The sequence below is a fragment of the Eulemur rufifrons genome, chromosome 7 (genome assembly GCF_041146395.1).
Source record: "Eulemur rufifrons isolate Redbay chromosome 7, OSU_ERuf_1, whole genome shotgun sequence".
In the NCBI taxonomy this organism is placed as follows: domain Eukaryota; kingdom Metazoa; phylum Chordata; class Mammalia; order Primates; family Lemuridae; genus Eulemur; species Eulemur rufifrons.
This window is the reverse complement of record NC_090989.1, coordinates 13,251,031-13,274,676: the sequence shown is the minus strand read 5'-3', so window position 1 is coordinate 13,274,676 and position 23,646 is coordinate 13,251,031. Positions and strand designations below refer to the sequence as shown.

At 40.8% G+C, this 23,646-nt stretch overlaps 1 protein-coding gene across 11 annotated transcripts in view; it reads right to left on the bottom strand.

Annotated features, from left to right (window-relative positions):
- The window catches only part of TIAM1 (TIAM Rac1 associated GEF 1), a 353,935-nt gene that overhangs the window by 23,307 nt on the left and 306,982 nt on the right, over positions 1-23,646 (bottom strand). For 8 of the 11 annotated variants that reach the window (XM_069472356.1, XM_069472358.1, XM_069472361.1 and 5 more), the window contains 5 exons: positions 19,355-19,458; positions 8,267-8,446; positions 7,411-7,479; positions 6,976-7,101; positions 1,835-1,943 (listed from right to left, as the gene is read on the bottom strand). In XM_069472356.1, coding sequence (XP_069328457.1) covers positions 1,835-1,943; positions 6,976-7,101; positions 7,411-7,479; positions 8,267-8,446; positions 19,355-19,458 — 588 coding nt within the window. Of the gene's footprint in view, positions 1-1,834; positions 1,944-6,975; positions 7,102-7,410; positions 7,480-8,266; positions 8,447-14,620; positions 15,114-19,354; positions 19,459-23,646 lie in introns of those variants that run through there. The other 3 variants (XM_069472364.1, XM_069472366.1, XM_069472367.1) reach the window with 3 other exon arrangements.

The window sequence follows — 23,646 nt, the reverse complement described above, 5'->3', positions numbered from 1 at the left end:
GCATCATTTCTCCTCCTTGCAAAGAACAAATCCCTGGAGAGAAAGGACACTGGGAATAAGTGACCAACTGGCCCAGGTGCCAGGGACGCCAGGCCAGGCTGGGGCCCGTGCACAAGGAAGCTATGGCTTTCTTAGGGCATCCTAAGTCTCGGACCATGTCTAGAAGGGGCCTAGGAACCCTCTCCACAAAAAGTCCTCAAGTCTCTATATGGCTGTGGGTATTGAACCCACCAACTGCATTTCACATTAGAACACAAGAGGGCCCAGCTCACAGTACTTGTTGCGGTAGAGGAGTGCCACTCCCAAGCAACCTGGCCGTGAGTCTGTTAGGAACCACAGACGTGCACTTTGTTGTTCTCAAAGACTTCTCTTCACCCTCTTGGCTCATTTCACAATTAGAAAAATGTGGGTCATACCGTTTTAAGGGGTAGTTTTGAAAGATACTATGATATTTTTCAGGTGCAAAAATAATGTTATTGAATTAAGAAAAATCCATGGGGGCAGAATTTAATCTAATTGAGTGATTAAAAATAACACAAATTGCTCTAAGGACCGTAATGGGTATATGATTTCACTGTAGGGCAAAGCACTCTAAAATTGTCACTTTAACAATCTCACAATAATTAGCATTCAATAAAAATATTTAAATAAACACACACACACACACACACACACACACAACTGTATGACCAATACAGCAGATGGCAAAGGTCAGACAGCATGACAAGGAAACTCCCAGGTCCCCTTTAAATTTTGGGCTCCACTAGAACGCTGTTGTATAGACTATCACTACCACTACCACTAAGTCTGTCTTTATCTGGGGCAGGCTCTTTTGTTATCCAGAGACCCGTATTGTAGTAATATTTCCTACAATAGGTTTTAAATTAATTTGGACTAGTTCTCTTTGGCAGCAAACATAAACACAACACACATACATTATTTACATGTCCAGGGACTTGATCAGCAGCTGTTTACTTGGCAGCGACGGGGAAATATTATGGAAGAGCAGTCTGATTTCTAGAGATTCTTTGAAATCAAATTTTCTATTGGTTCTTTGGTTTGCCAAGAGAATGTTGCTTTAATGCTTTTACCATCACCAACCACTACACTATGGAAGTGTGGAAACACAACTGCCTTTTCTGGAGAGTCTCAGAATGTTCCATCTTTTTCTCTTAAGCAAAGCAGCTTGCCAGTATAAAAATTCTACTTTGTTCTGCACAAAAATAACTGCAACCGGAGCAATTCTGGGGAACAACTGAAACAGCTTTAGAAGTAATTTTGGTAGCTGTTATCACACTTTCAGGAATAAAAGTAGGTGAAGGAAAGATGAAATTCCACAAAAAGGTATACTGCAAGTCCTTACTTAACATTGTCGGTGAGTTCTTGGAAACTATGACTTTAAGCAAAATGACAGATAACGAAACTAATTCTTTTTCTCATCAACATCACAACAAAACAACGTTAGTCGAGGACCTGCTATGTGATGTACCGCTTAACGTTGCGGTTTCCAAGAACCTCTGAACAATGTTAAGTGAGGATGTACTGTTATGAAGTATGGTGGGTTATAGCAGAAATTAAAGAAAAACAGGAAAAACACGAGGAATTTCTAAACCGCCTGTGTTCTTACATAACTGCAAAATGACCCATTAATTTGCCATGGAAACTGACAAAACTATTAATTCAAGATATGATTGCATTTCATTTTTCAGTACCCATCTTGTTGAAATATCTGTCTGGCACATCAATGACGCTGTCCAAAAGTCCCCAACCACAGTCTGCCACACAAAGGTGAATTAGGTGACACACCCACCTGCCACCCAGTCAGAGGCCTTACCTTTCACCAGGACCTTGGGAACTTTCGTGTGGCTGGCGCAGAAGGCACTGTAGAGCTTGAAGCGGTCGGCATAGTACAGAAAGGATCCCCCCAGAGAGAACAGCACTTTCTGGATTTAACAAGAAAAGGCACGGTTGGTTGGTTTTCTCCCTTATCTAGAAATATTAGCAGGAGCTCACATCTTCCTGGCCCGCCCCACAGATCAGCTTCACCCAAGCCTACCAGAGCCTTTCTTTGCTCACTAATGCCCTAAAACGGGCCACCAGAAAGTATGTGGGCATACAAATTTATGTAACAGATATTGGATTTTGTCTTCTCAGTATTTACAGTGGAGATGTCCCTGGTTTTCCAGGTCTGTGTCTTTTAACGACCTATCTGGGATGTTTGAATATTGATGAGAAAATATATGTTTTGGAAAAGGCAGAAATCTCCTCAATTCTCTCATTAGCTCCTGTTGGGAGATAGAAGTGACAAACGAAATAAAGGCAGGAAATGCTCACAATCCCCGAAACAGAAAACATGTTTCTTCGATCACTACCTCCAAATCCACCCTCTCCGCCAACAGGGAGTAGGTAAGCACATAAGCAATGTGAAAGGAACACGCTCAACTATGGAAATTAGGTATTGTCCCCCCGGCATGTACGTCCTGACCCAGGTGGAGGCCTTCCCCAGCAGGACTTGAATATGCCTGGGAAGGTACTTTTAATCCCATACATTTTTTATATATATATTATATATAATATATAAAATATCCTACATATAATATCTTACATATGATATATATCTTACATATTATACATATATATGATACATAGTATTTATATATAGCATATAATCTTATATATAATATGAATATCTTCTTCTCTTTTTTTTTTTTTTGGAGACAGAGTCTCACTTTGTTGCCCAGGCTTGAGTGAGTGCCGTGGCGTCAGCCTAGCTCACAGCAACCTCAAACTCCTGGGCTCAAGCGATCCTCCTGCCTCAGCCTCCCGAGTAGCTGGGACTATGGGACTACAGGCATGCGCCACTATGCCCGGCTAATTTTTCTATATATATATTTTTAGTTGTCCATATAATTTTTTTTCTATTTTTAGTAGAGACGGGGTCTCGCTCTTGCTCAGGCTGGTCTCGAACTCCTGACCTTGAGCGATCCACCCGCCTCGGCCTCCCAGAGTGCTAGGATTACAGGCGTGAGCCACCGCGTCCGGCTAATATGAATATCTTATGTACAATATATATGTGAAAGAGGCCTCAGAAAAAACATCCTCTATGAGTTTCACACTGATCTAGTCTTGTTCAGAGAGAGGCTTTGCTTATTTAGGCTTAAATTAAAAGTTTGGTTCCAAGCGAACAAATAAGGTTTTGGATTTAAGTGATAAACTGGGTTCCCCAAAGTGCAACTTATCTAATGAACAACACAGAGAATTCGGATAGTATGTCTACTATGATAACAAAAATATAATTTTTAAACCACTCATAATTGATAATCAGAGGCCTAAATTCTCTTCCTACATGTTCTACTTTTCCTCCTGTACTTGTCAAGCCCTCCCGCTCCCTGCCCCGTGGCTGAGAGGGCATTGGCAAGAGCCATCCGTCCCTGTGAGCTATGGTTATCCTTCCAGCCACACTCAAGAATTAAACAAGGCAAGTTGTGTAAGAAAATGCTCTAAATGTAATCCCCCCATTTAGCCATCTTAAAGTCATTCATTTAACTTGACGTTTATTAAGCACTTATAGTTACCATATAGTAACCACAGATAAAACATTATGGTATTAATAAAAAACATTTTATTATTCTGGCTTTAAAAATTGATCTCAGGGCACACAGTGTACACAAATATGAGGAGTTTATACACAAGGACTGTATTTCACCCAACAAAGACTCTAGTTCCTCAAGGTTTCTCTTCTTGTAGCTGGTGTACATTGCAAAGTGGAAATTTCCAAGTGGAAATTTTATCAAAACTTATTTGACCTCAGAACTAATTATTTCTTTCTGATACTGCCTCAAGACTAGTATTCTATGCAACACAGTTTGAACATTTTAACAAGTTTTTATATTTGTGGCCAAGTAAACAATGAGGATTAAAACAGAACAGCAACTGTGAAAACCAACAGCAACAGGTTTAAGAGCAAACAGTGACTGTCTAGAAACAGACCCAGGGGAACTGGAGAGAAGCCTGCAGGCAGGGCACACTCAGCGTCCTTCACTAGTCTTGCATCACAGACAGAATGGAGATCATCAGATTATGTCATAAGCAGCAAAGGGAAGGTCTGTGAAGAGGGTCCCGCTTAAATGGAATTTAGAAGAGTGACTGTTTAGTGTGGAAGTACTGCTTGAGTATCCCTGATCCGAGATGCCTGGGACCAGAATTGTTTCGGATTTCAGATTTTTTTCAGGTTTTGGAATATTTGCATTATACTTGCTAGTCGAACATCCCAAATCTGAAAATCTGAAATCCCAAAGGAGCATTTCCTTTGAGCATCGTGCTGGCACTCAAAAAGTTACAGATTTTTGAGCAGTTCAGATTTCAGACTTCCAGATTTGAGATGCTCCACCTGTAGCTAAAAGAATCAATGGACCAATCCCTCCCTAAAATAACACCACTCACAATATGCTCGTGTTATGTCAAAGTTCTGTTAACCAAAATCTCCTTTCTGTTACTCCTTAAAGTGATTAACTGGACCTAAACTCAAACACCCAGCAAAAGATGTATAAACGCCTACAATGAATGTTAGACATTTTATGTTAAAACAAAGTGTTTTAAAGTATGTCTATGTCTATTTTTACTATGCTCCACATTAAGTAACATTTTTGATTTACTGACAAACTACTCGCCTGTATCATGTGTTCTACCACCTAAATTATTAATTTACTAATTTAGAAAATAGGTATCATTACAAATGGAGACAATGAACCAAACTATTTCAAATGGATAGCATAACCACCATGAAGAGGGGAGAAAATGAGCTAAGTCAAGCAATTTTTGAACACAAAAATGAATTATGAGAAGTATTTAGGGTTAAAGGGGTATTATGCCTACAACTGACTCTTAAATGGTTCACAAAGAAAATATTTTATATACACACATGCACACACATATACATACATACAGAAGAGGGAGAAAAAAGATAAAGCAAATGTAGTCCAATGTTAACATTTGGGGAGCCAAGGTGAAGGGTATCCAGAAATTCCTTGCCCTATTTTTAACAAATTCAAGTCAAAATAGATCAGAGGCCAAACGTAAATCCCCAAACTACAAAACATCTAAAAGAAAACATAGGAAAACTCTTTATGATCCTGCTTTAAGCAAAGATTTCACAGAAATGACGCCAAAAGTATGATCCAAAAAGAAAAAATATGAAAAACTGTATTTAATTAAAATTTAAAACTTCTGCTCTTTCAGGGATACTAACAAGAAAATGAAAAGACAAGCCTGAGACTGCCAGGAAATATTTATAAATCCTACACTTAATAAAGGCTTATATTCAGCATATACAAAGAATTCTCAAAACTCAATGCAAGGAAACAACCCAATAAAATCAATGGGTAAATGATTTGGAAAAAACACTTCACCAAAGAGGACATACTAAACGCAAATAAGCACATAAAAAGATGCTCATTATCATAAGTCATTAGGGAAATTAGAATCAGAATGACAATGAGGTGCTAGTACATACCTGTTAGAATGACTAAAATTAAAAAGAGTGATCATGACCTCCAAATTAGAATCAGAATGACAACGAGGTGCTACTACATACCTGTTAGAATGACTAAAATTAAAAAGAGTGATCATGACCTCCAAATTAGAATCAGAATGACAACGAGGTGCTCCTACATACCTGTTAGAATGACTAAAATTAAAAAGAGTGATCATGACCTCCTCAGCAGAGTGAGGAGGAAAAATGGGATAACCACTTTAGAAGACAGTTCGGCAATTTCTTAAAAAGTTAAACACACATTTGCCGTATGACCCAAACATTCCAACTCCTAGGTACTCGAGAGAAATGAAAGCATATATTCACCCTAAAGCTTGTGTGCAAATGTTCATAACAGCTTTATTTGCAATTGCTAAAAATGAGAAACAACTCAAATGCCCAGCAAAGGTGAAAGGATAACAGTGGTGTCTAGGCACACGATGAAAGACTACTCGGCAATAAAAAGGGATGAGCTGTTGATATATGCAGCAATGCAGATGGCTCCCAGAGTGAAAGCAGCTGCATAGAAAAAAGGGTATATGCAGGACTCCAGCTACATACAATCCCAGCATGCAAACCTACCTACGGTAACAGAAAGCAGAGCCTGGGTGGGGGGCAGGCAGCAAGAGGCAGGAGAGAGAAATCACATAGGAGCAGGAAAAGACTTCCCTAATTATCCAGGGGTGGTAATTATGTTCATTGTCCTGATGTGGTGATGGTTTCATAGGTACGTGTATGTGTGTGAGAGAGAGAAAGAGAGAAAATTCACACTGTACACTTTATGTGCAGTGTATTGTTTGCCAATTATACCTCAATTAATAATACATGGGTGATATATAGGCCAACACGTGAATCAATGAGTTGTGCCAATTGGAGATACAGCACAGGAAATCTCTGCAGTAAAAGAAAGCCAACCAGGGAAGAGGAATTAAGCCATACGCATCCTTGCTACGGCACTAGTCATAAATCCTCATTAGACTTGCAAGGACACTGTGTGCTGGAAGATTGTCTTCCTCCTGGATAATGATAAGCATTTCCATTAAGCAACGGTTCCCAGAACAGGATAAATTAATTTGTTTACTGAGAGACTGAGGGTGTGATTCTAATTTGCTAATAGCTAAAATACTAAAGTCCCCCTTGCAAACTGAACAAAAAGTCAAGGTTGGTACATCTTCCAAAGTAAAAACCAGTAACTGCACCAGTGGATGGCACTGGTTTTCCCTTAGCTGGACCAGCAAGACACACTCACTCCCCCTCTCCGATTCCACTAAGGAACTGACCCCAATGTGACAGTCCAACGAAGACATCAACACCACAAGCACGAGAAGGAACCAAGGAGATCATAAAGCCTCCACAATGCACTACCAGGACATTCAACTTGACCCACAGGATGATTCACCGCGACTCTGGGAGGCAGCTTTGCCCTATTTGAAGATGAGACTTACCTTGAATTGGTCGACTTGCTCAAGTTTTTCCAAGTCAGGTACCAGTCTCACCCCATCTTCTAGAGTTTTAAGGAATTCTACCTGGAACTCTACCATTTCAGTTAAATTTCCAAAGAGCACATCAAGCTGGAAAATAAAGCAGAATTTAATCTACCTCCTGTTTCAATAGTCTTCAGAAACTTTATTTGTATCTGACAACAGAGTTTTTCTATCATTCTAATCAATTAAGAAAATGATCCCAGAACCAGAGGGTGGGGCAGCTCCTTACTCCCCAAATACACACCCTGGCTTATCAGGCAATAATTTGACCTATTTATTACAACTGAATGAATTCAAAAGGCGTTCAGTGTGATGTGTGCTTGCCATTTTTTCCTTTTTACCAACCAGTCAAACTGCAGGGTGACCCTCACAAAGCGAAGACAATTTCCACCATACCTCATCTTGCGTGAGAAAAGTTTCTTTTTGAAGCGGTTTCAGATATCTCTCCATGAGGCAGTTTAAGTCCTGAGGGTTGAAAGGATTCCTCATTAGCACATCTAAAAGTCTATAAAGACTCTAAAGGAGAACAAATAGATCATGTCCCAGATGCTAACATTACAGACATTCGGTCACTTAGGCCCCTTAAAGCAGGAGTGAGCCAACCTTTTCTGTAAACATCGGAGGCTCTGCAGGCCACGTGGTTTCTGCTGTAACCCCTTAACTGCTGGCAGGCACACGTAATACATAAAGGAACGAGCATGGCTGTGTTCTAATAAAACTTTATTTCCAAAAACAGGCAGCAGGCTGGATGTGGCCCAAGGGTCATAATTTGCTAAGCCCTGATTTAAAGAATAAAATATAGGTAATTAAACACATCACACTGCTGTCACATGAGGAATATAAATGGATGTCAGAACAAATGATAATACAAAGACAGCAGACCCAACACCCTTCTGCCTAGACTCAGATGGTGAAGGTAATATTTTCATGTTTCCAAAAAACTAAATTCAGTTTTAGTATTAGCTCAACGACATATTTAGAAAGGTCAGAGGGATCACTTAATATTCACCGTCTCGTTTCTCTCCATTATACACACATCACTGAATTACTGTAAGAATTGACAAACTTCCTTAAAACTCTAAAGGAGATTTTAACATTCAGAGTAAAGGTTCAATTCCATGAGAGACCAAGATACTCATTACTCGATGTGACTTTGCTGTTGGTCAAAAACAGTAGAGACACCAACTTCATTCCTCCCAGAAGCGGAGGCAGAGAAGGCCCGCGGGGAGGGGGGCGAGGGGGGAGGACGTACCTTCACGTAGGTGCGCTCCGTCTCCAGGAGCTCGCAGATCACCTTGCGCAGCTTATCCGCGTCCGACAGTTGTCTCATGGTGGCTAGCTGAGGCCCCGTGGAGTCCTGAGGAGACGGGCTCGGGTCAGAGGGGTTCATCTCATGCAAACTGCGGCAAAACGCGGCCACCTGTTCTGTGCTCTTCAGAGCACAGGGGGAAAGGGAAGGCAGAGGTCGTTATCCCTCATTAGAGAGACGGGTCTGAAACCTGTCCCTCCTGGAGGTGTTCTTGCTGGTTAATGAACTGTCACGTAGGAATGACACCTCGTGTTTCCCCAAACTGCTCCACACATACGAGAGCTCCTTACATGCTCAAAACAATCATAATAACAATTGCCAACATGTATTGAGCACTCAGCTGCATGTCAGGCAGTGGTGTGATGCATTTTATCCTCCCAAGTGGTCAGAGCTGTTATCACTCCCATTTAACAGGACAGTGGAGGCACAGAGGGGTTAAGTAACTCATCCAAGATGACCCAGCACAGAAGTGGCAGAGCTAGGATTTGAACCAGGCAGTCTGGTTCCAAAGCCTATGATCTTAACCACTGTGCAAGAAGCTGATAAATCAGGAGACAGAGAAGTTAACTGCATTTCACCCATAATTAATACTCAGACTCTCAGTTCAGTACACTATCTTCTTACTTTGCAATGTTACAAGGACGATTTTACAAGCTAAGATGCTTCCTGTCTCTGTTTAAAATTGACACAGATACACACACATTAAAAAAAAAAAAAAAAAGTTTCTATCTCTCCAGCTTCTCTAAAGGCAGAAAGATTCGCTCCCCTCTAAGAATAAGGGAGTTAGCCCTGAAGCAGGCCTCAATGGGAAATAGTCTCCATCTAACCTCCACCTGGGATGAATCAGATGCAGATCATAAAGGTTGTACAAGATTCCATCATCCATTTGAAATTCAGGATTCTAGGATTCTAAAATGCCAACTTTTCAAGTTATGCAAAATAGTTCTCCAAAGCATGGGATGCTGAAAAACCCATAAGCCAAGGTAGTTCTCCACCTTGGCTGCATGTTGGAATCACCTGGGGAGCTTTGAAACATCCCAATGCCCTATGCACACCCCAGATCAATTTAATCAGAATCTTTGGGGTGGAATGTACAGATATCCATATTTTTTTAAAGCTCTCTATGGGATTGTTCCAGAGGCTATTTTTGTAGCACAAAAATCTAGTTCATTCATATTTGTTTCAATGCACCACTCTAGGAACGTTTAATGGATATCTCCTTGAAGGCAGTGGCTGCCTTCTCATACTCTTCTGCTCCTGTTGAATTCAACCCTAGGTATTTCCAATAAATACAGGTACAAATAAATAATTACTTCTTCCATCACCCACTTACCAGAGAAGAACACCATGCCCAACACAACAGTTGGTGCACAGAGCTGCAAGTCAAGGCTGGCATTTTATGTAGGGCAGAAAAGCTAAAACCAAGTGTGTTGGACGGGGCAATTTTAAACATAGAGGAAGGCAGCTAACTTTAAAGAGCCTGTCCCTCATTAGCATATCCAAAAGGGAAGAAAGTCTGGAATGAGGACAGGGAAAATCAGGACCTAACAAGCATGCATTAGCAGCAGAGTCCGGACCGGAAAGAGGAGAGGCCAGGACCAACATCACATAATTATTGTTCCAATTCTCTTAGATTCATCACAGCTTTGTTGCTAATGCTAAACCCAGTCCTACATGCCAGAAGGCATCAGTAACCTATCACTGGCACTATCCAAAGTTTTCTGTGAATTTGTGTGTTTCAAACATTGAATATCCCCTCAGACAATTCTCCCTTAGGTGACTGACTGGAAAAACTTAGCAAAATGGGCTGAATTCTGTGGTATGTGGGTTAGATCTCAATAAGGCTGTGAAAAAAAGAAAGACCATGTGTTTTTAATCAAAGCTTATTTGGGTAGAAATAAATCAAACAGGTTTATTTAGTTATGCTAGGATTTTTACTAGGTCAACATCATCATTAAATACACAGTCAAACAGGGTTTTGTCTTAAAAATTGAAAAGGAACAAATACATCCATTTTAACAAAAATGTTCACTTGTCTTTGAGATGATCTAATGATTGCTGTAAGAGGCAACTCATTATAGCATAGTTATATAAGAAAGAATAAAACCCTCACCAAAATGAAAATCCCAGGGACAGCTGGTGGCAACAGCTGACGACTAAACACCCTGCCCCCCCATTGCATCCCAAACTCTCCTCTGTTGCTTTGATTTGGCACCTGGCAAAGGAACCTAACCTAACACAACAAATGTATAAGTGGCACCTTTGCTTACACAATGCTTTTTTTTTTTTTTTTTTTTTTTTAGACAGAGTCTCACTCTGTTGCCCAGGCTAGAGTGAGTGCCGTGGCGTCAGCCTAGCTCACAGCAACCTCAAACTCCTGAGCTCAAGCAATCCTCCTGTCTCAGCCTCCCGAGTAGCTGGGACTACAGGCATGCACCACCATGCCCGGCTAATTTTTTCAATATATATTTTTAGCTGTCCATATAATTTCTTTCTATTTTTAGTAGAGATGGGGTCTCGCTCTTGCTCAGGCTGGTCTCGAACTCCTGAGCTCAAACGATCCGCCCACCTCGGCCTCCCAGAGTGCTAGGATTACAGGCGTGAGCCACCACGCCCGGCCACACAATGCTTTTTAAAATGTTCCAACTATAACCCCAGCTGTGTGTCCTTCACACAAATTAATAGCAAAACTATTACTTATAACAAATACATCCATCACTGCAGTCCATTACAATAAGTCCTCACTTAGAATCATCCATAGATTCTTGGAAACTGCAACTTTAAGGTAAATGATGTATAAAGAAACCAAAATTGCCGTAGGCCTAATTGATATAAACAAGTTAAGTTACTACTGCATATATCTGGTCACAAAAACATCACCAAACTTCTAAATAAAGACCAAACACTTCTAATATTAAAGATTAAAGATATTAAATAAATGTGAGCTATCCATACATATAAGACAGTTAAAAAACAAGATAATTATTTACCCAACTTTTGGTAAATCAGCAAGTGACAGTGGTTGTAGTGGTGGTAGGTTAAATCAAGGAATAAATGTTTGCAAAGTAAAAATTGTAAGAAGCACCTCCTACCACCAGGCAGTTCAAAAACTACCAAGAACAAATCTTTCTTATCGCATCGTTTATTGTCATGCATTTGTATAATTATCACATACTTTATAAACTTTTAGTAATATTTCACAATAATTTGAATTCATTCATTCATTCATTCATTCATTTTATAACCCATTTATTCTAGTCCCGGGTGGCCAGAGTCTACCCCAGCAGCTCAGGGCAAAATGTGAGAACAAACCCTGGACAAGACACCGTTCCATCATGGCAGGGCGTGTATACATCACACACACACACGCACACACACTCAGGCAGACTGGGACCATTTAGCCACACCACTTAACCTAATGTGTACATCTGTGGGATGTGGGAGGAAACCAGAGTGCCCAGAGAAAACCCACAAAGCCACGGGGATAATGTGCAAACTCCACATAGACAGAGGCCCTATCCAGAAATCAATTTTTTCCTCCTCAACATTATAATGAAAGGATGATAAACAAGAACGACATTATTCAAGGACCTATTGTAGAGGTATAGTACACTTTCCTGCACTTCTATCATTCAAATAAATTATCCATGTGAAATCAATGTCCTTATATATCATACCAAGTATGTCCCATGAGTTCACAAAAGGCAAACACCATAAACATGGGGATCTGACATATATCAAAAACAGGAAATTCCAAAATACACTTTCCTTTGTGCTTCCGATTCACACCACTCTCAGTTATATATCAGTAGAATAACAGAAGGTATGGGATGGAGTTTCTGGGTTTTCGTTTCCTCTGTTTCACCACAACTACTTTGAGATTTCCAGTTTTAAGAGTGTGAATAGGGTTCCTGACTTGGCCTGTGTAAAATTCACCATCTCCTCTAAAGTTTGGCGTCTTTAGTTTTAAGCAGACCTATATAGAGGGAAAACTTCAGCCAGCAAAATATGGGCTGGGGCTTTAGTGCCCTAAACTCACCTGTCTCCTACCCCAACCTCACTTGCAAACAGCCAGGTATTCACCTTCCTCCTGTCACACCCCTGAGCCAAGTCTTGGATTATATTAATATTAGGAAATACCTTAAGCATCCCAAGGGACACTTAAAAATTCCCTTGGGTCCTTTTTGGAGAGTTCAGAGCCTTAAGCATCCATTTCTTATTAGACACATTCCCAAGCCTAGGATAGACTTAGACGAGTGATCTCTGAACTTGAGCAAGGGGCAGAGAGGTTTCTCCACTGGCAACCTGGTTCACTGACTCAAGGTACAAACTCTTAGGTATCACAAGGGACTGAGTCCAAAGAGATATAATCTCTTTATTGTCAACTGCATGTTATTTGAATAAAGAATTAAAAAGTACCATAGAATTACAGGTTACAATGCATATAAATGTTGTCAGGGGAGTTTATTTTACAGGCTCAATGTTTTGCTTGGAAACAACTTAAAAGGGCGGCATCAAGTTTGAGAACTCGGTTTTATTAAAATATTACTCAAAAAATGTCCTTTGAAGGAAGTATGAAATGCGGGTCTTCTTTAGAATACCTTTAAGGTAGAGATTTTTTACACATTGTGGCCCGGCTTTTAAATCCCCCTTGCCCCTCGCTGTGGCCAAACTTCTTTACATCGAAATCCACAAGCTACATAGGTAGCTTAGCTGGGAGGTAGAATGTGGGAGGAGCTGAGTGCAGGGCTTTGCCCCGCCCCATCACTGGGTGTCACGTGGCATTCCCGTCATTCCCACACCAGGCACTGGGGCCACAGGCGCCCAGAAAGGTGGCCTTAACAGGAGGTTCTCATCATGCTCCCACAAGCCATGCTTCCAGCATCTGGGACAAGTAGCTAAGGACTTCTGCAAGGGGAAGACAGACCAGGTTTCTCCAGCAGGAAAAGTACAAATCTCTCCCCCACTTGAAGACTGCAATCAGTCACCTTGGAAACCAAAAAGCACTTACAGGCATTTGAGAGTTTAGAATTGTTAGAGGGTAGCAGAACTGTTCCCCTGTCAGGACTAAGAATTATCTGACCAACATACAGAGAAGAAGAGGACAATGGCAAGAGGAAATGGGCCACTTTACTGAGGCCAGCGTGACGCTCCATGTTTATAATATCGCTTTCCCCCTGTGGAAGATGAAAAGAAAGTACAGAAAGAGCGGGTAGACTTTTAAGTACACGCTAGCCACTCAAGCTACCCAGCTGTTTAAGCTCTTCCTGTTATGCAATCACTAAAGGCAATTTCTAACTCTAGATGAGTTCACAGTTCTAAAACTGGTCTTTGAGTCTGACCGATTTAACACATCCCACAGATTTAAAAGGGGCCAGAGTGGCCTAAAATCTTATAGCCTTTACTTAAGCTTTTTTGGGGACAATGCACTCCATAATTTCAGAGACATTAAATACAACGATAATCCGTACGGTTCTCTAGCACCTTGTCAGTTTCCTCTTAAACAAACTTCAAAGAAGAAACAGCCGAGAAGGGACTTAAGGCTTATTTGGGTAAATCAGACCCACTCACTGTCAAAGTTTAAGTTTCATTAAATGACACAAAATTTAATCGTCGACAGACTCCGAGATTAATAATTTACTATTAAAAGGTTTAGTTTGATTTTGTTAAATTATTTCTTGCCATTAACCCACTACATTTTCTTATTGCAGAGTTAACATTTACCACAGGAACAGACCTGTTCAAATAGGTCAGTTGACATTAAACCGTTAACACATCCCCTGAGCCAACACTTCTGTATCTGTCTCCTTCTCAAGTAAGCAGAAATCAAGTCAAAATACCTAAAGCTTTATAGAAAGAGGCAAGTGGAACATCCTGTTTCCAGCGCTGCTTGCCCAACACCCGACCACCCAATCTGATGGGGGGATGGGAGAGACTCGCCATGCCTATAACACAAAACACAAACTCTCAATAACCAAAAGAAGGGGAAACAATCCCAGTGACAATTAATCAAACAAAAAATACAGACTACATCTTTCTGCCATTTAAGTATAAAAGAGTAGATAAAGGTAAAGATTCTAGGCAAATTCAACTCCACACCGATTGCTCATCCCCCTGCCCTCCAAAAAAATCCTACAATATATATTCTCTATCAACAAGGGGGTCCAGAGGGCAAAAGGATAAAATTTGGGGAAATGGGACAAGTATAATCACCATCCTTTGGGCTGAACAATTCAGCTGAAAAGTCACAACATAAACAAGGCTAGCAAGATAGAATTCAAACAGCAAACCGCTCACCAGATGAAGGGTCCGATATATAGAGTCACCGGACTTGTCATTGTTTTCAATCCTGGGCTTGCGCTTTATTTTCCACAGGGCAGACATCATCAGGAATATATTCTCATGGTAATTAATCCTACCACCTGACGTGTTCAGCACGGAAACAGAAGTTTCTTAAAACACACCCAGAGCACCAAGCACCTTCCAGCTCCGAAGGGAGCATCCTCTCATAAGGATGTCCCAGGCTGGGTTTCCCATTGAAACCTAGGGCCACATCTCAATGCAGCAAAGACAGCGACAGTGCGGCCTGAGAGCTGCACCCGCTTCCCGTCAGGGCCCCCTGGGAGGCCATCAAAGGCTAAACCGTGGACCAGAACTCCTGCTTTGATTTCACCTGGCTAAACAACAAAAGTTCCAGAAAGAGAGAGAGCTGAGGCAGGCAAGAAAACAAAGCACAAAACGCCTCCCCGGGATGCGAGCGTCTCTGCCCTGCAGCCCAGATCAGCTGATTGGCCAGCATCATGCACCGCACAGGAATATTAAACCTGCCGGCTCTGACAACTTTGAAGGCATTCCTCTTCCTCAGCCAGTCAGGAGCAGGCACCAAAAAAGAAAAAAAAAAATGTTTTTTTAAACAGTTTATATAGTTTCCCATTTTCCGCTTTTGCTTTGTTTCAAAAGCAGACATTTCTCAGACAATCACAACACAGATTAAAAAGAAAAAAAGAAGTCGTTTTGAATGCAAATGTCCTGAAAATGATTCTAGTACATTTGTTACATGGAAAACAAAACTGTGGCTGCCAGGAGGCCTGGAATGCCTGACACATGACTTGACTGCCCGGAGCTAATTAGCATTCATTTCCAGAAACAAGAGTTTTCTATTAGGAGAAGGGAAACAAGTAGCCAGTCGTGATGAGGCTTTTTGAGGTTGTCACCCACAGTCGCAAGAGGCAGGAGGTGGCTCACAAAGGAGAAAGGCCGCTGCTGGTCTGCCCCTGGGTGTGAAGGCCCCACCCCCTGCTCCCTGCCTGTGACATTCCAGTGCCACCACCGCTCAACAACAAGCACACAATTATCCACTTGCTCAACTCCAAAAGGCCATTCATAGCAAAAACTGCTATTTAAAAAAAAAAAAATGAAAAACACAAAGAACTCCAACATACTTTCTCTTTATCCTGCCCAATATTGTGTAAAACAGATCATTTAGAAAGCACAGCAAAAATAGTCAACAACAACAAAATCAACAGCTCTTACATATTCAGGTAGAATAAAAAATGATTACTTGTTTCTATTTACCTGCTTATTTACATTTCTACGCTCAGCCGGCCGCATTCAGACAAGGCTAAATCATCCTTCCACATTTAGACAGCTAACAATTTAAAAATTAATTTTCAGTTTATTCTCAAGAAAAAGTACACACTGATAAGGGAGATGCATCAAAAAAAAATATTTAATCAAGAAACTTAAGGTTTTTGCTTGCTTTTACTTTAAAGCTTAAAAAAAAAAAGAAAGATTAAGCATTAGGAAAATATTTAAGTGGTTTCAATCACTAAATATCTAATTGGCCTACAGCACAAAAAATACATTAATTTCTTTTTTTTTAATAAAGCCTGGCATTTAACACCAGACGGTAAGAATCTGGACGAAAGGTAGTTTTAACATAGGCATTAACAACACAAAGCCTGTAGCTAAACTGGGTTTGCATATTGGTTTTGCCATTATAGAACTGTGTGACCTTCGGCAAGTCGCTTAACCTCTCTGTTCCAGTATCTTCATCTATAAAATAGGGAAAATAATAGTCTCTCTCTCTCAGGAGTGTTATGGGAATGAGATAATACAGAACAGTACCTAATATATGCAAAACATTAAATAAGTGTTACATCTGTTTATTATTAACAATACACCATAGGACCCAGTCACTTAAGGCTTTTGCTTTCAAATATCCTAAATGAGAAATTTAATTCATCGCAGGTTATTCTACTTAACTAACTTGGGTTGCATGATAAAATATTTCTAATAAGGAAGATAAAATCTGAATCAAACCCAAATTAGGAAGTATTTCTGGGTACCGAATTACACAGTGTTCCAAAGAAATACAAACCTATGATTTGAAAGCAATCTATTGCATGATCTTTAAAAATATTCAAATCATCACCCAAACTTGTTGTCAATAATTTTGAGAAAATTCTCTCCTTTTTTTAGAAAGCCCACCATGAATTTCTACAGAGAAACCCAGGGACAGAATCAGCTATTTCTACATTTGACCCCCTCTAATCCAGATGAGTTCCCCTGCCTTGTTTTCTGGAAAAGGAAGCACGAAGTCAGAGAGACACATGGGACCAGTCAACAAAGCCCTGGGGCCTCTTCCTTCCTCGCCACTGCCAGACCCTCATATTATAGAGGACTCTGTTTATGATCTCATGACTCACTATATTTAAAGTGGAAACAATCTTTCTCAAAATCCACAAGGAGATGAGAACACTGAGCTGTTACAGCAAAATAAAAATGATCCAAGTTAAAAAGTATTCAAAATAAATGTTTTAGGCCGGGCGCGGTGGCTCACGCCTGTAATCCTAGCACTCTGGGAGGCCGAGGTGGGCGGATCATTTGAGCTCAGGAGTTCGAGACCAGCCTGAGCAAGAGTGAGACCCCATCTCTACTAAAAATAGAAAGAAATTATACAGACAGCTAAATATATATATAGAAAAAATTAGCCGGGCATGGTGGCGCATGCCTGTAGTCCCAGCTACTCGGGAGGCTGAGGCAGGGGGATTGCTTGAGCCCAGGAGTTTGAGGTTGCTGTGAGCTAGGCTGACGCCACGGCACTCACTCTAGCCTGGGCAACAGAGTGAGACTCTGTCTCAAAAAAAAAATAAAAATAAAAAAAAAAATAAAAATAAAAATAAATGTTTTAGATACGGGAAAAAAATAAATAGTTTTCCTAAATCCAATTAGAAATTGAAAATTAAAATTTTTTTAGATCCCATAATAGAATAACTTAATATATACCCTCCAAAATATCTTACATCAGTATAGAAATATCTCTTCCTCTTGAGGGCAACTGACCCCCACCCCCCCAAAAAAAGTGGGTAAAAGTAACATAAGTATCACATAAATAAAAAGTAACTTTAAGCAGTTTTTGTTTTGCTTTTTGGCTTTAAAGGAAACATGTGTATTTCCATTGATCTACTTTTTATTAATAACCAAAAAGATAATGCTCTTCAGTCTATAAATATTAACATTACCTTCAAATATTAAATTTTATATCTTGCCCAACTTAGAAAGACAACGAGAATGACGACCCTATGGTGGTAAAGGAGAAATGAATATGTGTAAACAAGATGTTGAAGAGTCAAACAGGCCGGGCGCGCTGGCTCACGCCTGTAATCCTAGCACTCTGGGAGGCCAAGGCAGGTGGATCGTTTGAGCTCAGGAGTTCGAGACCAGCCTGGGCAAGAGCGAGACCCCATCTCTACTATAAATAGAAATAAATTAGCCAAACAACTAAAAATAGAAAAAAATTAGCCAGGCATGGTGGCACATGCCCGTAGTCCCAGCTACCTGGGAGGCTGAGACAGGAGGATCGCTTGAGCCCAGGAGTTTGATGTTGCTGTGAGCTAGGCTGATGCCATGACACTCTAGCTCAGACAAGAGAGTGAGACTCTATCTCAAAAAAAAAAAAAAAAAAAAAAGAGTCAAACATGTGCACCTAACAAAGTCCTACAGAAATATATAAATACAGGAGGAGACAAGACAGGAAACCTGTAGAAATGTAGGTTTGTAAATAACAGTTCATGTTTGAAAAGCATATTTCCATTATCAATGAGCTTTCCCATAGTTGTATTATTTGACTTACCCAAAAATCCAATCACCAAGCAAAGGCAAGAATCACACTTTACAGATGAGGGAAAAACGGTAAACTTTAAAGTTACTGATTTGCTCAGGTTAAGTGACAGGTAAGTGCCAAGCAAAAGAATGGGAGACAGGTAGAAGCATCAACATAAATATGTCAACAACGTTATACAAAAAGATGCATAAGCACAAAAACATAATCACATGCAATTGCTTTTTATGGTGGGGGAAGTGTGTCTTTTGGATATAGGTAACAGTTTTTAAATTGTGTTTTGAAGACTGTGATGAAAAGAGGCTACTGACCCATGGAACTCTTCATGAAGTGCAAGAGAAGCACAATGAATTATGGGCAACAATTCCAGCGCCTTGCATCAAAAATTTAGAAGAAGAACTTCCTTACGGGGTTTAACCAAAGAACAGTCTATTTGAATGAATTAAAAAAAAATTGTTTCTTTCCCTTTAATGTGAAAGGTGCTCACCTTTAACAAGAGGCGAACACAGATAATTCAAAAGGAGTTCATTACCGAAACCCTAAGTAGCCAGAAAGCATGGCTGACGCAATCATTCACATTTCAGATGCTTTTTCACAGGACACAAATGAAGACGTAAGAAGAAAACAGGATAAACCTGTGGCATTAACTGAGCACTCCGGTGGTGGCAAGAATTAAAGAAAAAGGACTTCATTCCATTGCAAGTGATTTCTGCCCTACATTCTCACATAGGGGCTCGTTATCAAGGCTGTAATTGGGATTTCATCTCCCGCTATTTGGCGACATCTCAGAAGTAAAAACACTTTGTCCATAGAGAGGCCGTCTAACCACACACAGCTGCAGAGGTGACACGTCAGCTGCGATTCTTCAGCGGTTCGAGACATGGGATGTGAAAATGAAAATCTCTCACCTTGCTGCTGTGATCAGTCTCATCTGAGGACTCCAAGTCCGGCCCTTCGGTGTCCTCTGGCGCGGTCTCGGCACTGCTGCCCTGCTCACTGCCGAGGCTGTGCCCTGTCACGTGCGATCAGAAGAGAGCGTGGGTCAACATGGACAGTAACGGCTAAAAGCCACCCCCGTGTGAGGGCGACAACGAACTGAGCTCACGATGTGTACGTATATTGTCAGACCCTCCAAGTACAAGGTCCACCATCTTCGCTCAATAAAATGGTAGTTTTTGTTGTTACTACTCGTAGTATTACTTTATATTACGTTTTTACAAGTTATAATATGTATTTTATAATACATAATAATTGTTATGGACTGAACTTTTGTGTCTCCACCCCCGCCCCCAAATTCTTATGTTGAATCCCTACCTCCCAACAGTGATAGTGTTTGGAGGAGGGGTGTTTGGGAAATAACTGAGTTTAGATGAGGTCACGGAGGTGGGGTCCTTATAAGAAGAGGGAAAAACCAGAGCTCTTTTTCTCTGTCCACCATGTGAGAACAGGAGCAAGTAGGTGGCCATCTGCAAGCCAGGAAAAGGGTCCCCATCAGGGACCAAATAGGCCTGTGCCCAGATGATAGGACTTCCCAGCCTCCAAAACTGTGAGAAATAAATGACTGCTGTTGGAGCCACTCAGCCTATGGTATTTTGTTATAGGAGCCCAAGCTAAGACAATCATAATTTATAATATAAGAGTATATATTTTGTATACAACAAATAGCAGACTGTCCCATACCGTTCCCTGAAAAACCCTGTGATGTCTGTTTTTGCCAAGTCTGGCAAACTATAAACATCCTATAATACCCACTCTTCCCATGATATTCTGTGCAAAAGTGTGGGCAGCTCTCTTCCTTTCCCACTTCCTGAATGCCCACCTACTCTGGTGGTTCTCTGCACTGAGAAGAGGACGTTAGAATTCCTTCCCTCTGGAGGCTTCTCAAATGTACAGAGCATCTAGATCCCCTGGAGATTGTGTTAAATGCCGATTTTGACTCAATAGTTACAGGGCTGAGCCTACGATTCTGCATTTCTCAACAGCCCTGAGCGATGCTAATCAATACTGTTGGTCCAGGAACCACACTTGGAGTAGAAAGACTAGAACAAACTTACAAACTTTCTCCAGCCAAATCTGATAAGACAGTGGTTTGAATACCACTGTCTTAGAATATGCCAGACACTGGACCGGAGACTACAGCACTATCGCTATTACCAGACAAGAGAGGAGAGAGACGAAATGGGAGTGGAAGGAGCCTCGGCCACTTTGGACGAAAGCTAGCTCAGTCCGAAAAGTGGCTGCCTCACTCCAGCGACACCATGACAGCCATGAGCTTTCTATTCGGATTCCAAGTTGGCCAAGAAACTTAGGGAGGAGGCGGACCTCTGAGCAAACCTGGCACCAAGGCTGCCTCCTGCAGTCCCCTTCCCCTTCGCTGGAATGAATCACCAATTAAGTGACTGCACCGTGCATGGTTTGGAGGTTTCCATCTGCTCTCCTCTCCCCTCTTGCTCTGGCTCCAGTGCTTGGATTTTCTTGCACTTCTTTTCATTACTCCTCATAAGGTGGTAGTGGTTAAAGAAGGAAGCTCGGGTGACTCGGCAGACATCATCTATGTCACACCGTCACCTCCCGTGGAAACAGAAGTGATTGACTATTGTGTATGGGGGCAATGAGCTACGTGCTGGAGCCAGAAAGAAAAGCAAGAGTTGATCCCTGCCGGATGGCAAGGAGCTGACGAGCTCATTTAGGGCCCCTGTGCCAACAGTGCTAGGCGAAGTGCTCTCATGGCACGGCGCGCTCGGCACCACATCCAGAGCAGCCAGGCTGCACAAGTGACAGGACAACCTTCACGGCCTCCTGAATGGTGACCTTCCGGAGTTGCACCGTTCACAGGCTGTGTAGTCAGCTGTCTTCACCCCGCATCTCCCCACAGCGTAACACAATGGCCGGGATAGACAGAGCTGATGCTCGTGAAATCGTGGGAAAACGAATAAAAGGATCTTCATTTCTAACAATGCTATGGGCTAAGTATCCTGAAAAACAAATAAATAAACCCTACTTCTACAAAATACTTACAAATGCTAAATAAAATAGGACAGGTGTCCTTTTTAAACATACGGCTGAGCTCCAAGAAATTCCCAGAGCCCAAAATGAAGAAGCTGAAGGAGGTGGCGTCCATGCCATGCAGTCCTAGCCGCCAATCCCCAAGCCCAGAGCAGTGTTTCCCAAAGCGGTGAGAATGCACTGGCATTAGCAGGGGCACAATTCTTTGGGGAAAGAATTGTGCTCTTCGTGTGTACACTTGGCTCTAGGCTCCCTGGCTCCTGGGCACGAAACACTATTAGGACTCCCCAGTCCCTGTGACGATCAAAAGGGCACCCATACATATCCCAGGAGCAGGACCCCGGGCCTTTGGTTTTACCTTTAAAGTCATAAGACAGAAAAACAGGTCTTGGGTCAGTACAACTTAGGGAATTAGAACTGAATCTCTCACACCCGTACGGTTCCCTGGAGGAACTATACCCCTGAGTCTAAAAAGACGCAAAACTATTAAAAGAAAAAAGTGTTCATTGGCAAAAGAAAAAAAAAAAAAAAAAAGGAAACTTGTCTAATTCTGCTTATAATGCAAGGTAGGAGGGTAAGGAGGGAGCGAGTCAAGTTTCTTCCCTGAGATTATAACCGCAGGACGGGCCTCATGGTGTTTGGGGTTCAAATTTACACTATCTGCTATATGAAAAGCTGCCTCTGTTAAGAATCATGTTAAAATTTTAAGAGCAATAACTAAAAGAATAGAAATTGATTATAGAAGTTGAAAGAGGAATTTACAAAAGCAACCTAGAAGAGGGCAGGGAAGAGAAGGAAAAACAAGCAAGACAAATCGAGCACAATAAAATGAAAGTCAAGATACACGGATCTTCTAAATAAGTGTAAAGTTGAAAACAAAAAAAGGAACAATGAAAAACAAAGCCCCAGCTGTATGTTATATGCAAGCAATAAACCTAAACATAAAGAAACAGAAGATTAAAAGGATTGAAAAATGTATTAGGCAAATGTAAAGAAAGCTCTATAAATGTCAGACACAATCAATTCCATGAGAATATAGGAGATGTAAACATCAGTAATTATTAAGCTTGACCCATGAATGTATTTCAAAGAAATATTCCCAAGAAATTAGTGAATATACATTTTTCCCAAGGATTAGCAATTTATCCAAACAGGCCATAAATTAGGCCACAATAAAAATCTCATGCAATGTCAGAGAATCTGTATTTATGCACGTTGTACTGCCAATATTTTTCTAGGAACTAAATTTTTTATGAAATATAAAGAGGCCAAAACACGAAAAACAATTTTAGAGAAGAAAAACCAGATTAGGGTACTTTGCCTACCAGATATTAAAATACTATAAAATTGCAGTAATATAAATCAGTACAGAACAGGCGAACAGAACAGAGAGCCCAGGAACAGCCCCACCATACAGATGTTCCTCAACCTAAATGGGTTACGTGCTGATAAACCCATCATGAAGTTGAAAAGTAGTGAGTCGAACCACTGTCAATCGGAACGTGTGATACACAGCAGATGTACCATTGCAGATCAGTGAGATAGGAATAGAATATTTGATAAATTATTCTAAGACAGTAGATTACCCACATGGAAAAATATAACCTTGGATCCTAATTCACACCATTCATAAAAATCAGTACACGGGAGGTATACATCAGAACATGAAACCCAAACTGTAAATCTTTTAGAAGAACGTATAGAAAACAATGTCTGTTACCTTGAGGGAATGATTTCTGAAACAAGATATAAAAAGTATACACCATATAAGATTGAAGATCAGATTTTACTAAAATTAAAACCTTTTCTTTGTCAAAAGGCACCATAAATGAAAAAAAAAAGGCATGTCACAGACTGAGAAAAGTTACCTTTAATACATATATCTAGCAAAATATTAACATCTAAAATAAAAAAAATCATACAAATCAATAACTGGAGTTAGATCTGATTCTAAGGCACATATTCTTTTATAACCTCATTATGTCATGCTTTCTACCCTTAATTGAAGATTAAAAATTAATAAAATGAGTTAGGAAGAGAAAAGGCAAAGCAGTTTGTGGCAGACAATTTGCAAAGATGAGAGTGATGGTTCCTCCCACCCCTTTAAGCACAGACTTTTGTATCTATTTCTCCACCCCATGAATTTGTGCTGGCCTCGTGGCTTGCTTGGACCAACAGAATGAGACATTAGTGA